The sequence below is a fragment of the Anabrus simplex genome, chromosome 12 (genome assembly GCF_040414725.1).
Source record: "Anabrus simplex isolate iqAnaSimp1 chromosome 12, ASM4041472v1, whole genome shotgun sequence".
Lineage (NCBI taxonomy): Eukaryota > Metazoa > Arthropoda > Insecta > Orthoptera > Tettigoniidae > Anabrus > Anabrus simplex.
The window spans coordinates 95,025,844-95,043,571 of NC_090276.1; the positions used below are offsets into that span (position 1 = coordinate 95,025,844).

At 41.8% G+C, this 17,728-nt stretch overlaps 1 protein-coding gene across 3 annotated transcripts in view; it reads right to left on the reverse strand.

Moving 5' to 3' along the window:
- The window catches only part of LOC136884320 (uncharacterized), a 207,579-nt gene that overhangs the window by 48,704 nt on the left and 141,147 nt on the right, over positions 1-17,728 (reverse strand). The window contains exons 4-7 of one of the 3 annotated variants that reach the window (XM_068229910.1): positions 9,098-9,574; positions 8,971-9,019; positions 8,720-8,893; positions 315-478 (exon numbers count right to left, since the gene is read on the reverse strand). In XM_068229910.1, the coding sequence (XP_068086011.1) occupies positions 315-478; positions 8,720-8,893; positions 8,971-9,019; positions 9,098-9,574 (864 nt within the window). Of the gene's footprint in view, positions 1-314; positions 494-8,719; positions 8,894-8,970; positions 9,020-9,097; positions 9,575-17,728 lie in introns of all 3 variants that reach the window. The other 2 variants (XM_068229909.1, XM_068229907.1) reach the window with 2 other exon arrangements.

Consider the following 17,728-nt stretch of genomic DNA (forward strand, 5'->3'; position numbering starts at 1 on the left):
GTATCCCGACTCTTAGGACCACTTACTAGGCCACTCAGCCGTTGCCCATGGTTCACGAACTAGAACGTGACTACAGTTACGCACACCATGAACCATCACTACAATAATGTATTTTGTGGCTTTGAATCTCAGTCTGCAAGTCAAACAGCATTCCACATGCAATTGCCTATTCCGTCAATACAACAATAACAACCGCCCTGGGCCCTAAAACACTGGGGCCGATGACCTTCGATGTTAGGCCTCTTTAAACAACAAGCATCACCTTATTATGTTCTGTTAGAGTGACCATTATCAGTAGCACCCAAAGTACTTACCAGTGCAGCAGTAGGCTTCCCATCGACAAGTTCCACTGACTCGTAACCACTATCCTCCGAATGAGTTCCTCCGGTTGCTTTTCGCTTTGGCGTGTCCGCATTGGCATCCCTGATGCTCGCCGTCCTCTGAGGCTTGTTGGGAGCCAGTGCCGACCGTACCTCGCCTGCAACAATGACTGCTGCTGGGGAATCAGACACTAAACTTGTTCACTGTGAACAATTAATTGCAGTGAAACTTGTCCAAAGTGGACCAAGATTGAGCAAAATTAGACAAAATGTTATACAAATTACTTACACCTCCTTGATGTAAATACACCACGTTACACATGTCTGACAAGAAAACCTGTTCCAACTTCCTTGATGTCATGTCTTTAGTGCTATACAACAGTCACGGTGAATTCACATTGTCACTGACACACTGAATAGCTTTATCGTGAGTGCGTATTTTTTCCTAACCTTTTCTTTCCTCCATAATTTTTACTATCCTTTTCTTTCCTCCTCCCCTTTCTCTTCTTTTTCTTGACCTTCAATCTTCATATTTTCACCTTGATTCTCCAAAAGTTATAGAGCAGACTGAAAACTGTAGTAAGTAGAAAGAATGCAGATACCACTGGAGTATTTCTTAGTTGCACTGATGTCATCAATCTCTGCAAATCCTGCTTTTGCTTTGCTTCGTCACTTAGCAGCACCCAGTAGGGAAACCGAGCATAATCAGAGACTATATAGCGAGACTCACTCCTTGGTCGAAAAGCGGAAATTGGATGACAAGTGTTGCTGATAGTAAATTAAGGTTTTCAAAGGTCTATGATGATGGCGTATAACAGATGCCGAAACTAGTATCATTATGACATGTGACTGACTCACAATAAAATATTATTGTACTGAATAGGTGGACCTTTGAAAAACCTTAATTTACTGTAATCCCACTTCAATACGGAACATAACTTTAAGTGTTGCTGAAGAAAGAGATAACTTGGCCATTTTCCTTTTCCATCCACTCAGCCATCCCAGCTTTCCCATTACAACTGCCAAGATACTCGAAGCTTGCTCAAATGTAAGGTTTAAAAACACGTTAGTTTCACTGATTTTCTGACTTTTCAGTTTCCCCCTCCATGTTACTACACAACACCATCATAAGCCTTTCTTTCAACATTTTACCCATAGCGCACTTTTTCTCACAAAGTTTGAAGGCAAGGCACAAAAAGACCCACAAACTTGGTGCCTTGTCTTGAAACTGTCCAGACACCCAGTCAATGCTTTAGTGGATCTCATTCTGCAGCACAGGTCCACTAACTGACTGACCATTCCAAAATAAATCTTTGATTTCTTTTCATTTTATTAGTTTCATGGTTCATGTTTGTGGGTTACTGTAGTCACGTCCTAGTTCGTGAACCATGGGCAACGGCTGAGTGGCCTAGTAAGTGGTTGCTATGGAATGGGAGTGGGCATCTCGGACATATTCTGAGTCGTGGCCCTCCTTGTGCTCAGGCGGCTAGGACTATACAATTCACCGGTGGTCCATAACCCGTTAGAGGAGAGATCCTCACTTGGACTATGTGCATGTAGGGCAGCATCCTGCTTCATGAATTTACCGAGCTCAGAACACTTTAAGCAAGCCTCAAACCTATGGGAGTAATGGAATCCCACTCCCATTTGACAGGCGAGGGACTCCTTGGAAACAACTTGGCGAACAAAATGGAATTCGATGGGGAGCTATCAATATTAATGGGGCTTATGGAAGATAGAACTGGCTGAGTCAGCAAAGAGGATGCATCTGAATGTGCTAGGAGTAAGTGATATTCGGGTAAGGGGAGATAATGAGGAAGAGATAGGAGATTATAAAGTGTACTTGACGGGTGTTAGAAAGGGAAGGCAGAGTCTGGGGTAGGGCTCTTTATCAGGAATACCATTGCACACAACATAGTTTTTGTTAGGCACATAAATGAGCGAATGATGTGGGTAGATTTGTCAGTGGGAGGAATTAAGACAAGAATTGTGTCCGTGTATTGACCATGTGAGGGTGCAGTAGAGGATGAAGTTGACAACTTTTATGAAGCATTGAGTGACATCGTGGTCAGGGTCAACAGCAAGGATAGAATAGTGCTAATGGGCGATTTCAATGCGAGAGTTGGGAATAGAACTGAAGGATACGAAAGGGTGATTGGTAAATGTGGGGAAGATATGAAAGCTAATGGGAATGGGAAGCGTTTGCTGGACTTCTGTGCTAGTATGGGTTTAGCTGTTACGGATACATTTTTCAAGCATAAGGCTATTCACCGCTACACATGGGAGGCTAGGGGTACCAGATCCATAATAGATTATATCTTAACTGACTTTGAATTCAGGAAATCTGTTAGGAATGTACGAGTTTTTCGCGGATTTTTCGATGATACAGACCACTATCTGATCTGTAGTGAACTAAGTATCTCTAGGCCTAGGGTAGAGAAAGTGAAATCTGTCTGCAAACGAATAAGGGTAGAAAATCTCCAGGATGAGGAAATTAGACAGAAGTACATGGATATGATTAGTGAGAAGTTTCGAACAGTAGACAGTAATCAGGTTCAGGATATAGAAAGTGAATGGGTGGCATACAGGGATGCTGTAGTAGAAACAGCAAGGGAATGCCTAGGAACAACTGTGTGTAAAGATGGAAAAAGGCAAACATCTTGGTGGAATGATGAAGTGAGAGCAGCCTGTAAACGTAAAAAGAAGGCTTATCAGAAATGGCTCCAAACAAGGGCCGAGGCAGACAGGGACTTGTACGTAGCTGAAGGAAACAGAGCGAAACAAATAGTTGTTGAATCCAAAAAGAAGTCATGGGAAGATTTTGGTAATAACCTGGAAAGGCTAGGTCAAGCAGCAGGGAAACCTTTCTGGACAGTAATAAAGAATCTTAGGAAGGGAGGGAAAAGGAAATGAACAGTGTTTTGAGTAATTCAGGTGAACTAATAATAGATCACAGGGAATCACTGGAGAGGTGGGAATATTTTGAACATCTTCTCAGCGTAAAAGGAAATCTTCCTGGTGGTGTTGTGAACAGCCAAGCTCATGGGGAGGAGGAAAATGATGTTGGTGAAATTATGCTTGAGGAAGTGGAAAGGATGGCAAATAAACTCCAGTGTCATAAGGCAGCAGGAATAGATGAAATTAGACCTGAAATGGTGAAGTATAGTGGGAAGGCAGGGATGAAATGGCGTCACAGAGTAGTAAAATTAGCGTGGAGTGTTGGTAAGGTACCTTCAGATTGGACAAAAGCAGTAATTGCACCTATCTATAAGCAAGGGAACAGGAAGGATTGTAACAACTATCGAGGTATCTCATTGATTAGTATACTGGGCAAAGTATTCACTGGCATCTTGGAAAGGAGGGTGCGATCAGTAGTTAAGAGGAAGTTGGATGAAAACCAGTGTGGTTTCAGACCACAGAGAGGCTGTCAGGATCAGATTTTCAGTATGCGGCAGGTAACTGAAAAATGCTACTAGAGGAATAGACAGCTGTGTTTATGTTTCGTAGATCTAGAGAAAGCATATGACAGGGTACCGAGGCAAAAGATATTCGCTATACTGGGGGACTATGGAATTAAAGGTAGATTATTAAAATCAATCAAAGGCATTTATGTTGACAATTGGGCTTCAGTGAGAATTGATGGTAGAAGGAGTTCTTGGTTCAGGGTACTTACAGGGGCTAGACAAGGCTGTAATCTTTCACCTTCGCTGTTCATAGTTTACATGGATCATCTGCTGAAAGGTATAAAATGGCAGGGAGGGATTCAGTTAGGTGGAAATGTAGTAAGCAGTTTGGCCTATGCTGATGACTTAGTCTTAATGGCAGATTGTGCCGAAAGCCTGCAGTCTAATATCTTGGAACTTGAAAATAGGTTTGCAATGAGTATGGTATGAAAATTAGCCTCTCGAAGACTAAACTGATGTTAGTAGGTAAGAAATTCAACAGAATTGAATGTCAGATTGGTGATACAAAGCTAGAACAGGTCGATAATTTCAAGTATTTAGGTTGTGTGTTCTCCCAGGATGGTAATATAGTAAGTGAGATTGAATCAAGGTGTAGTAAAGCTAATGCAGTGAGCTCGCAGTTGCGATCAGCGGTATTCTGTAAGAAGGAAGTCAGCTCCCAGACAAAACTATCTTTACATCGGTCTGTTTTCAGACCAACTTTGCTTTACGGGAGCGAAAGCTGGGTGGACTAAGGGTATCTTATTCATAAGTTAGAAGTAACAGACATGAAAGTAGCAAGAATGATTGCTGGTACAAACAGGTGGGAACAATGGCAGGAGGGTACTCGGAATGAGGAGATAAAGGCTAATTTAGGATGGATGAAGCTGTACACATAAACTGGCTTCGGTGGTGGGGAGGATAGGTTACCTAGGAGAATAATGGACTCTGCTATGGAGGGTAAGAGAAGTAGAGGGAGACCAAGACGACGATGGTTAGACTCGGTTTATAATGATTTAAAAATAAGAGGTATAGAACTAAATGAGGCCACAACACTAGTTGCAAATCGAGGATTGTGGCAACGTTTAGTAAATTCTCAGAGGCTTGCAGACTGAACGCTGAAAGGCATAACAGTCTATAATGACAATGTATGTGTGTATGTATTATTAGTTTTCCTCTTCATTTATCCATTGCACTCCGTCCACCATTGTCCTTATGCTTCAACGGCTTATAAACCTGATGGAAATTCTAAGTTCCCATGGAGGGAATTAGATATTTTTCCACCAATAGAGCGTATCAAAATTAGATCAAAAATTAGATGTATGGCTTTTCAGGCGTTTGCTCTCTGAAGAGTCTAGTGTCAGACCTAAGACAAAATGCTGGTTAATAGCGCAAATGCCTGAAAAGCCATACATCTAATTTTTGATCTGATTTTTTTTTATAAACCTGAGTATTCTGCATCTGAAATACAATATAATTTCACACACACGCACACAATGTTAATATTAAGTTACTTCTCCTGTCCGACACATATCTACTGATGGGATACGAAGGTTATTTCAAAAATGGGCTCAAATAGAGTAAAATTTTAAGATCTCTACAAAAGGAAAGAAAATAGATTTCCATCTCCAGCACATCAGTCATGCAATTAGCAGGAGTAAATTCCCTTCTTCGAGGAACTTGAGAAACTCAGACCCAGCTTGACTCACGTCCAGATGAAATATTTCTAGTTGTGTGCCTGCGGTTCCAGGTGTACCAAAATAAATTTCACAGCAAAACCGCAAGTTCCACATTATAGAGTAAGTTTTGAACAAATATTTATTAATAACTTATTTTTGTTTCTGCCTTGAACAGATTCCGCTTAAACTTATCAACATAAATACCACGCAAAGACATAACAAGTGCATGGGGACCACAAGTGTGAACTTTATATATTTTGCTTTGAGGAGTGCAGAGCTCTTTGACGAGTACTCAGCCATTCAAAATGCTCTACCCTGACGAGCTCGATAAGGCTTGAGAACGAGTGTTACACAATGTAGAGACATCATCACTCAACATCATATTTCTAATAAGAAATTATAATTTATTTGAACACAGAGATGATTTTTTAAACCCGTTGGGGTACAATAAAAGTAAAATTTCCAATTGCTTGTTGCAGTGAGGTGACAAGAAACTGAGTGATGACCAATTTAATTTAGCAGGTGAAGAGGAAATCTCCGTAGGGGGCAGCTGAACAATATCATCTATACCTCAATTGGTAGAGCATCTGGGTTCAAGTCTCACTGTTGTCTATTCAACTATATTTTGTTCTGTGTTCAGTATGTACTCCTGACAACCTCCATCAGAACACACCATGACCACTGTACATCTCCTCGTGGTTAACTCAGTGATAATATCTCTTTATTACATCGGAAAGCAATTGTAAAGGGCACCATACACGTCCGAGGTAAGTCTCTGTGTCTATGACCATTAAGACTGCTTCAATTCAGAGAGAGATACTCTGCGATGAAAATAAAAATAAAACTGCAAGCAATTGTATTCAGTCCCTTGGATTTACACATCCTGTCAGCGACTTGTTCTGTTAGCTTGATGAATCCTTGTGCAGTTCATGTTGTCCATTTACCTTTGAGAAATTAAAGTAAAGGTTTCATATATGGTGAGAGAGAATTTCAGATCCTCGTAATTTCATCCTGTAGCGAGTGGATCATGGCATTTATTATTACTTTTTTTCTTTGTAATATATGGTTCCACTCTCCAAAGGAGCTTTCCATATGTTTCCTCCTCCAACCATCCGAAGTTTGTAATGATAAACAGTTTCATGAAGTCTGAGAGTCTGGCCGACCTGCCTTATGAAGACTCGACAAACGCTATCCAACTGTCACGTGCGCTTCATTTCGTATACAATCTTAACATTCATTTCATGTGCCAGTAAGCTTAAAATTGCTATAAACCAGAAACAAGAAGGTCCTAATATTTGCAATCATTCAAGAATATGGTACTGTCAGGTAATAATTTATAAACTGTGGTTGCTGATGTTATTTTCTATTACAGAAAATGAGAATGAGAGCAAAGTAGAGCACCGACACCAGCGGGGAAGACTGATATATAGTGAGAAGACAGGGATGGTGGTGATTATTGTTTTAAGAGGAAGTTGAGATCTCAGATACATTGCTCCAGTTACAATGTTGACAGCACCCTTAAAGTAAGTAAAACTCTGCCCATGTAAAAATCAGCAGCAAATTCTAAGCTAATAATGACTCCATGGTTTCTTTAGACAAACAAAATCTATCTTCAATGTTTCTGACACTATAACCTAAAAGGATTCCATGATCACTCCAATATGTCACTTTTGATCATGATTCAGATTGCTAACATACAAAATGTAATCTTCAGTGTCACCCAAAACATCGAAACGTGCAGCCATCTTAATGCATGACCCACACCATCTTGAGAAAACTCAATTCCCTCGCCGTAGCTAGTCAATGCGCATTAGTAAATAAAGTCAATATCAATAAGTATTGATGTAGGCCATTAAAAAACGGGCTGATCGTTGTGGTATCCATGATTGGCTGGCAGGCCTTCCTCATTAATGACATGGCCCTCATCATTCCTCGTTCAGAAAATACAGAAAAACCAGGAAATAAAGGAATTCATGGTGTGCATTGTAGAAGAGGTGCACCATAAATGTAGCATTTCTGGAGACATAACTTTTAATTTTCTGGTGCTTTTCTTCCTAAGTGACTTATATATTTTTGAAACCTAAAAGAAGCAGTTTTGAACCACACACTCTCCATTTTCCACTTCCCTTCTGTCACCGTCACTTCTTTGAGCCATCTGTCCCTCGGTCTCCTCTCATGTCCATACCACTCTCTCGTTAAACCTATTTGACACTTTTGAAACCCACTGCTTGTATTCTACTTTCATCCCTAAAATAGGTGTTTATTATATTGTTTAACATGGAAACCTGAATAGATTTTCAAATTCTTCACCATCCCATACTCACTGCATATGTATGTAAATGATCTAGTACTGACATAAGCATGTGATTTTACAATTTTTAATATCTTTGTCCAATGCATCAGTAAGAGGCCTAACACCTGGAGGGTTAAGAAACTGTGACCTACATCCCATTCAGCCATAGGGACATTAAATCAGTCCCAGAAAGTTTTAGAAAATTGGGACCAAAAATGTGATTGAAAGACAAAAATAATTTTAAACAGTGGTGTAAGAATGATGCAATTGATAATGTTCAATGTTTCACAATTGAGGTGCAATTTCTCATGAGTGAAAATGAGAATTACATTCTTTTTTTATAAATGACAAAATTTTCAAGTGTCCCATAGAAATATCACCGTACCTTCTCAACAAATCAGGTGGGAGAGGAAGGCTTGATGTGCAATAGATGGAGCATCTTTCATTAATTCGTACGTCACCGTAGAAATTTTTACAGTCACTAATGATGTGGTGATGTTCCACGTTGACACTAACTGAAACCTTACCTAAGTCAAGTTGGAACCACAAAGAAGTCCAAGAAAGTGACTGGAAACTATGGCACAAGACAAGACCAAGCTAAAGGTGACTTGAACAGATCAATGAGTGCTGGGGTGGCACCATGTGGCACCTGGGCTAATAGAGGCGGCCTATGATGATAATGACGATTCGTAAGGTACAAGTTAAAATCATAATTGGTATCAAACAGATCACTGCTTTTCTTGCAGAACCAATTCTTCTGTGCACAGAAGATCTGAGCAAGAGAACATTGTACCAACGGGCGAACGTATCCTAAATCTACCGGTAGGTGTTAATAGCTGGGACACTTGCGGTGGTAGCAAATGTACCAAAAATGAGATGTAGACTAAATTAACAGAGGTTTAACACTTCCATATCATTCAAAATGACGTAGTTTACTGCACAAAGCAGTTCCCCTTATAACAAGATAATGTGAGCAGGACTCACCGAGGTTGGCGTACACGTTATTTGTGGGTGCTGGCGGTGGTGTGTGGACAGCAGCCTGCTTCTGCTGTCGGAGCAGCACAGCGGACTTCGGCGGCGGAGGTCGAGCGGGCTTGTTCAAGCCCTCCAGAGGCTTACCCCAGTTCCTGGGTGGGGGCGGTGGCTTGGCGGGCCGTCCTGTGTGAGACAAACATTGGTTGTCAAATCATCGGGAACTTGAACTTATCAAGAATGATCTGCGGAACATTCCTTACCTGGTGAACCGGCCGACGAGTTTGAATCGCATGACATTATCTCTGTCTCCTGCAACAAACAACCAGCCTTTAACACTGACGGCAATAGAAGACTTGATTGTCCACAGTGACAAGACAACTCGCTCACCTTGCTGTCGGTGGACCCCGAACTGGTGGACACCGTGTCCTCCACATTGCTCTTGCACCCCACCACCTCCACAGCCACTCCGTTCAGATCTGAGGGATGGATGATCTCCAGCCTCGGCCTCGGCAAGGGAACGATCACAGGTATGTCGCTCTCAGCACGCAGCCGCTCGTCATCCTTGCTATGGCCCAGACGGAGGAACCTCCTCAAGGAGAACCTCGCCCTCCTTTTCTTGTCCACCTCGGCAGCAAGACTCTCAGCGGACAGGGAGAGGGAAGTCCGAGGAGCAGGTTCTGGCACTGCCCGCCCTCTCTTCTCTTTCTCGCGTGTTACCGGTGAGCTGGACTTGCAGTGACCAGCAGATGGGTTTCGTGTGAACAGAGAAGAACTTTCCTCAGTTGGTGGGGTGGGAGGCTTTGGTGCTTGTCTCTTCGGTGTCCGGCAGGCCTCCACCTCAATGGGTTCAGGTGTGGCAGGAGTCTGAAATAAGATCCAAGTGTCATGTCATCTAGAGTGGGGGAGGTTTACAAACTAAAAGCACAGGAGTCTGAAATGAGATCATATTACCACATTAGCCTGTCATTTACAATGTGCGAGGTTTATAAACTACAAGTGCAGGAGTCTGAAATGAGACCATATTACCACATTAGCCTGTCATTTACAATGTGCGAGGTTTATAAACTACAAGTGCAGGAGTCTGAAATGAGATCCAAGTGTCATGTCATCTAGAGTGAGCGAGGTTTATAAACTATAAGCGCAGGAGTCTGCAACAAGAGCCAAGTGTCATGTGATCTAGAGTGAGCGAGGTTTATAAACTCCTTTTTTTTTTTTTTGCTATTTGTTTTACGTCGCAAAGACACAGATAGGTCTTATGGCAACGATGGGATAGGAAAGGCCTAGGAATGGGAAGGAAGCGGCCATGGCCTTAATTAAGGTACAGCCCCAGCATGTGCCTGGTGTGAAAATGGGAAACCACAGAAAACCATCTTCAGGGCTGCTGACAGTGGGGTTCGAACCCACTATCTCCCGATTAGTGGATACTGGCCACACTTAAGCGACTGCAGCTATCAAGCTTGGTGGTTTATAAACTACAAGCATAGGAGTCTGCAACAAGACCCAAAGGAGTCTGCAACAAGACCCAAGTGTCATGTGATCTAGAGAGAACAAGGTTTATAAACTACAAGCGCAAGAGTCTGCAACAAGACCCAAAGGAGTCTGCAACAAGACCCAAGTGACATGTGATCTAGAGTGACCTGAGGTTTATAAACTACAAGTGCAGGAGTCTGCAACAAGATCCAAGTGTCATGTGATCTAGAGTGAGCAAGGTTTATAAACTACAAGCGCAGGAGTCTGCAACAAGATCCAAGTGTCATGTGATCTAGAGTGAGCGAGGTTTATAAACTACAAGCGCAGGAGTCTGCAACAAGATCCAAGTGTCATGTGATCTAGAGTGAGCGAGGTTTATAAACTGCAAGCACAGGAGTCTGCAACAAGACCCAAAGTAGTCTGCAACAAGACCCAAGTGACATGTGATCTAGAGTGAGCGAGGTTTATAAACTACAAGCGCAGGAGTCTGCAACAAGACCCAAAGGAGTCTGCAACAAGACCCAAGTGTTGTGTGATCTAGAGTGAGCGAGGTTTATAAACTGCAAGCACTGGAGTCTGCAACAAGACCCAAAGGAGTCTGCAGCAAGACCCAAGTGTCATGTGATCTAGAGTGAGCGAGGTTTATAAACTGCAAGCGCAGGAGTCTGCAACAAGACCCAAAGGAGTCTGCAGCAAGACCCAAGTGACATGTGATCTAGAGTGAGCGAGGTTTATAAACTACAAGCGCAGGAGTCTGCAACAAGACCCAAAGGAGTCTGCAACAAGACCCAAGTGTTGTGTGATCTAGAGTGAGCGAGGTTTATAAACTGCAAGCACTGGAGTCTGCAACAAGACCCAAAGGAGTCTGCAGCAAGACCCAAGTGTCATGTGATCTAGAGCGAGCGAGGTTTATAAACTACAAGCACAGGAGTCTGCAACAAGAATGAAGTGTCACGTCATATAGAGTCGAGTCGAGTTGGAGCAGTGTTTTTGTTGTTGTTGTTGTGAGGAGCAGTGCTGAGCTGTTGTTGTTTAGTTGTTAGTATTAAGTAGTTCACTGTGTGGAGCCGTTATTACTATACGAGTTGCTGGAGTCGAACCAAGGAACATTGCTGCGTGCAGCTGCTGTGTGAAGGGTGAGAGCAAGCCGCAGTACTGTGAGGACAGTGAAGTGTGTGTACCACGTGCGCACTTTCCGTGTTACACAGAGATGTGTCTCGTTAGTAGTATGATAGGCAGCTCACCTGTTTGTGGAGAACCGAAATTTCTTGAATATGGCACGTTCATTCTCTCTCTTGCTTGTATGTTCTGCACTTCGACGTCTGCAGTACCTTGCTTGTCGATACGCATGCCGTGCCAGGAATATGACTGGTGTTTGTTCGAATCTCGCCGTTAGTAATCATTGCGGATCGGACTTACGCGAGTGATAAATGATACCATCTGTGAAATATCAGATTTTAGAACTTCTTTGTGCAATTATAATATTAAAACTCCAGTGGTGTTCACGCAACATTAGTACCATGGTTACCACCTGCATCCCCGATATCTACGCGGGGTATGGCTCTCGTATGTTTATTTCTCGCAGACGACTCGCCTACGTAATAGAGCCTGTGTTTGATAGAGCGAAGCACAACGCTGCCAACCACTCTACTTAGGAAGTAAACCAACAGTGAGCAGAGGGGATCTGGGGGCTTAAGCCCCCAGGTTACAGCCGCGAAGCGGCCTTAGGTCCCTAGTTTACCTGAGCAAACACCATTCGTCTGCAGTGGTTAGGGTAGAGCCTGGACAAGACCATTGATCTGGATTGGTTAGGGTAGGAGCTGGACAAGACCACTGGTCTTTATAGGTTAGGGTAGGGCGTGGACCAAAATGACCTTTTTTCTCACCTTACTACACCGGCGCATTCTATCTGGGTTAGTGGTTAGAAAATGAGATACCTTCTTCTTGCTAGTTGTGAAAAGCTTAATTAATTTACAGCGATAGATAGTAGCAAAGCCTTCTACGTTTTTCTCGGTAGACAGCGCCTCCAGATCGAGACAGCAGTGCATCTGTCCATTGTTGATACAATGCCTATGTAATTCTATTGACATGGCTTCGCAGTCGTGTTCGAGCCCTCGTTGGGTGCGGTCGTTCACGGTGAAGACGAGTGTTATTCATCTTAGCGTGTGCAAGTTGCTGCCTTGGTAGCATGGTGACTTAGTGTTAAATATCGTGTGCTATATTCTGAGTGCTATAGTGTATTTATTGTAATTTATTTACAATGGCATTTGACAGTGGGGAAGGAGGAACTAAACGTAGTCCGAACCTCCTAGAGGGTGGCGATTTATTGGTAGATGGTACAGTTGATATGACCGGTTCACTTATTCTCAATTCAAATAATTCAAATAATGGGGCATATGACTCCATGGATTTTCTAGAGGATAGACCTCCTTTGCTGATGAGATGTAGTGTTTACAGTGCACTATGTCTTCTGGCATGGGCTAGAATAAAATTGTTACTTTCATTGACCTGTCTCAGTCTCATCCTTGGCTTTGACAATATGAAGGTGACTGTGGTATGAGCGATGCTAGTAACACCATTCCTTATGAGCCAGTCCCTGTTATGAATGGTGTGAAAATATCACTCATAGGGTCGGTTGGTGCATGCATTTCAGTGGGCTTGGCAGACTGATATGTAATAGCAACTTCTGGCTCGGTGAGGAAAGCAACGGGAAAGTACCTCACTCCTCATTTCCCTAGTATGCCTCTTCAGTAACGCCTAGGCTATTTATGACATCTGTTGGCGGAACTGTGGAGGATCAAACTAGCCTTCGGGCTGAATACCCAACATAGACCTCCTAACACAACACAAACACCAAACACCTCCAATCAATAGTCTGACAACCTGGGGATGAACAGAACACTAATTCACATACACATTCACATACGACTCCCAGAAGTAAAATTCCACCAGCGACAAGATAACCTGGCAATCATATGGGCCCCTAGCTTGTGTTTGTTGAAGCAAATGACAACAAAAATGTGGGCAACTTACACCCAATGACATTGGGTAGTCTCTTTCATGAGCGAAAAATTCCGGGTATCAAGGCTATTAATAGAAAAGGGAAAAATCGGATCCAATTAACTTGTTTCACAGCTGACGCTGCTAATCATTTTATGCAACACACCATTCTCAGTGAGAAAAACCTGAAAGCTTATCCAATGTCTACAGGGTCGGTTTAGTAAGGGAGTGGATTTGACGTTAACTGAAGATGAAATTAAGCAATTTATAGATTCACCAGTGCCGGTTATAGGTGTCCAGCGCCTTAAACGAAGGAAACACTGATTCATTCGAGTATGTTCCGACTGGAACTGTGAAGATCAATTTTGAAACTCACTCTCTCCTTCAGCAGATTTATATTTTTAGTGTAATCTTGGAAGTTCAGGTTTTCATCTTTAATCCTATTATTTGCAAGCATTGTCAACGTTACGGGCATACAGCTCCTAATTGTCGGGTGAAAACTCCTCGTTGTGGCCGATGCAGCAATAATCATGTCACGAAAGACTGTCAACAAACGCTTGTCAAATGCCTCCACTGTGATCAGAATCACCAGGTAGGATCCTCTCGATGTGCTGTACACCAACAACAGACGGCTATTAAGAAGCATATGTGTACTGAAAACGTTTCCTTTGAAGAAGCCAGAAATATACTGCAGCCCGTTACCTATAATCCGACCATCCTACCCCATTATTTTCCGTCCTTAGCTGAAACTCTGGTAACCAGACCTGATAATTTCAACCCGCGTAAAAGCAAAATCACTACTGGGAAAATCGCCCACCCCCACGTCCGGGTTATGATAGGGAGACCTATCTCAACATAATACGACCCTCCCCCACAATGGAACAATCGCCAGTTACCCAAACTCCGACCACCCATACTACTACACCGGCGGTCCCTACTAATCTTGATAGCGAAACCGATCAGGGAATAACCCCTTCCACATCACAAGTAACCCCTGTTACAGATTTACGTAAAGAGATCCAGGACGATCTTGTTAATCTGATGGAACTAATGGGTCCAAATGTCCAATGGAGACACTTATTAAAGCTGATACTTGATAAAATCCTCCCCATTTTAGATACTAAGCACGCAGATACTGCAATGGAACTGTAGGAGTGTGATAAACAAGCGACATGAGCTAATCTTACTCATTAACGAATTCCAACCAGATATTATCTTCTTACAAGAAACATGGTTTCCTAATTTTATTAAATTTAGCATCAAGGGATATACTATCGAACAATTAGATGGTCCAGGATATGGCGGAATTGCAATATTAATTGAAGGGCTGAGAACCATAGTGGGCCAAGTGTCATTTTTTAAAAATGGACAAAATTAAGGTTTAGTCACTGCTATAATTCATAGACACAGATTACAAAGACTACAACATTTGCATGTTATAGTTAATAGATACATTAATCACTACAAAGCAAAATACAAAGAGTATCTGGCTTTTAATACAAATAAAAAGTAAATGAATACCATCATTTTCCACTGGAGTGGATTTGGCCCACTTTGGCTCTAAACAGAAAGGATGAATTTTAACAATACGCCAGTGGGCCAACTCCACATGGCACTGTAAGGTACTTCATTTTGCCGTAGTTACAACACAATATTACAAATCCTTAAAAAACTTATGATTAACTGGTGGAATGAATGGAAGTATGGCAATTAAATCATCATATTTAGCTTTTGTCAGCTTAAATGGTGCTGTGTAAGCAGGACTCACTTCCTGTGGTGAAAGTACTGAAGTTGTTACCTTTACAGATGGCCTGCCCTTATGAGAAGGTGAAATATCAAGGATTTTCCATTCTTTCATTTCGCTGAGGGTGTACCTGAACTTAATCTTAAGAGGTTCATTAGACTGGAAACGAAACCACCTAATTTTGAGCCACACATCCTTCTCCCCATCTACTGTTTCCTTACGAATCACAAAGTTTTTTGAGAGCTCCTTAATGTTCACAAATCCTTTCTGTTCAATTTTCTTCACACTAAAGGGCTTATTTCTCCTACATTCTTTAACTAAGGTCACATAATCTTCTACCGAAAACAGAGATTTTGCCTTATTTTTTGAAGTTTCGATGGTACTAAAATCTCTGTCATTAGGCAAATATGAACGGCCGGTTCTAGGAACTTATGATCAATAGTTTTAAATTGAGAATAATGAACTAATGTGGCCCATAAGGATGCAATATATTGATTCCTATTCTGACCACCACTAGTGTCTGAATAGGTTATTAAATGATTTGCTGTTGTGCTGACGTTCCTCAGGTAATACAGAATACAATCATGAACCTACTTATGTTGGGCCCCTTTGTGCTGTATCTTCAGCCCACAAGTACATGTACCCTTTCCTACATTATACACCCAAAACTTCCTCTTGTAAAAATAAACGCTACTTGTTATTAAGGGAAGGAGGAGGGTTTGCTGCATGTCAAATCACTGCTTCTATTTTCCTCGTGACCGATGTCCGCCATGATACTACGCATATCACGTGACTCAGAGCAAGCGAGGGATTGGTCATGCGGATTTGGCCCACTATGGCACTAACTCCAGCGGCTAGTTCAATTTGGTTGATATTTTGTGACCCTGTAGCACATAAATAGGAAGACGTAGAGATAGCCCAGTTGGAGAGATAATACCTAAGTAAGAAATGAACCGCTAGGTGGCATTAACTCAATTTCGACGGTTGGTGGATTTGGCCCACTATGGTTCTCAGCCCTTCAATTAAGAATTGCATACCGTACCCTATAATCTTCTACAATCGGAACATGCTATAACAAGCACTTACTTTCAGCGCATACAAATAAAAGATTTTATCCTTTCTAACTTTTACTGTCCTCCCGATATACCTGGTTCCTATCATAATTGGTCCAATTTTTTAAAACCCAATTTACCGGTGAGAAGCAAAATATTATATTTGGTAACTTCAATGCCCATCATATAACCTGGGGAAGCAAGAGCAATAACTCCAAACGAACGCATATCTTAATCTCTTCTCTTCAAAGCCAACCTCACCATCCTTAATAATGGATAACCCACCCCTTCAAATGCTTCGAGTGCGGTAGATCTTACTATATGTACCACGGATATAGCGCATAAATTGTCTTGGCAAACTATTAAGGATCTTCATGGTAGTGATCATTTGCCCATTCTCCTTACATGGTCTAATCACAAGCCTCTTTCAACTAACACGCTTCCCAGGATACCTATACGCAATCTGAATAATATGGATTACGATCTCTTTTCGCAATTTATTCAGGATTATTTCAGTCATGTCTTTAAAACGACATCCGCGGAATATGATTCGCTTTTACAATGTATAAAATCGTATCTAGACATCTATCATCCAATTATTTACAAACCTGAACCAACCATAATCCGAAGTTCAACATTAGTTGGTGGGATCAAGAATGTGAGGTTTGGATTAGACGACGGAGAAACCTGATGAAAAATTTACAAAAACATTTCACGTTGACTAATTATATGCAATATAAACGAATCTGTGCAAAAATTATATGTCTATTTAACAATAAACGTCGAACCGCATGGAAAACCTTCGTAGAGAGTATAAACAGTACTACATCCAGCAAGATCATCTGGGCCAAAATTCGCTCTCTTAGTAACTCTCGGCGTACACCCCAACCTATCGCTTTATCTCCTCCTCAATTATACCAATTGTACTGCAATTTAACACCCGATTTTGTTCAGACTGAATACCTCTTAACTTGTTCACACCCATCTAATAAATATCAACCTTTGATGGATCCAATTACACATCAGGAATTAGAATTAAAAACTACATCCCCAGGACCAGATTTTATAACTTACAAGATGCTCAGCTCCCTACTAATTCAGGCTAAATCCATCATTCTTAACTGGTATAATAACATTTTAACAGATGTCTTAATACCATCAGACTGGAATAATTTTGACATCATTCCAATACATAAACCAGGCACGGATCCCTTACAACCTCAAAATTACAGAGGTATACTATTAGGGTCATGTCTACGTAAAACATTTCAACGTATCCTTCTCCGCAGATTAATATGGCATCTAGAGTATTATAATGATTTACGAAATGTCAATTTGCTTTCATAAAAGGACGAAGTACCACAGACGCCTTTAATATTTTTCTAACGGGCCTCTTATTAGCACGGTGCCAAAAAGAAGATACTGTAGCGGTTTTTCTAGATTTTTTTCCTGGTGGCTTTACGTCGCACCGACACAGACAAGTCTTATGGCGACGAGGTGATAGGAAAGGTCTAGGAATGGGAAGGAAGCGGCCATGGTCTTAATTAAGGTACAACCCCAGCATTTGCCTGGTGTGAAAATAGGAAACCACGGAAAACCATCTTCAGGTCTGCCGACAGTGGGGTTCGAACCCACTATCTTCCGATTACTGGATACTGGCCGCGCTTAAGCGACTGCAGCTATCGAGCTCGGTGATCTTCACATTTTGTTTCAAAAATTACACAAGTTAAACTTCCCACTATCCCTTATTCA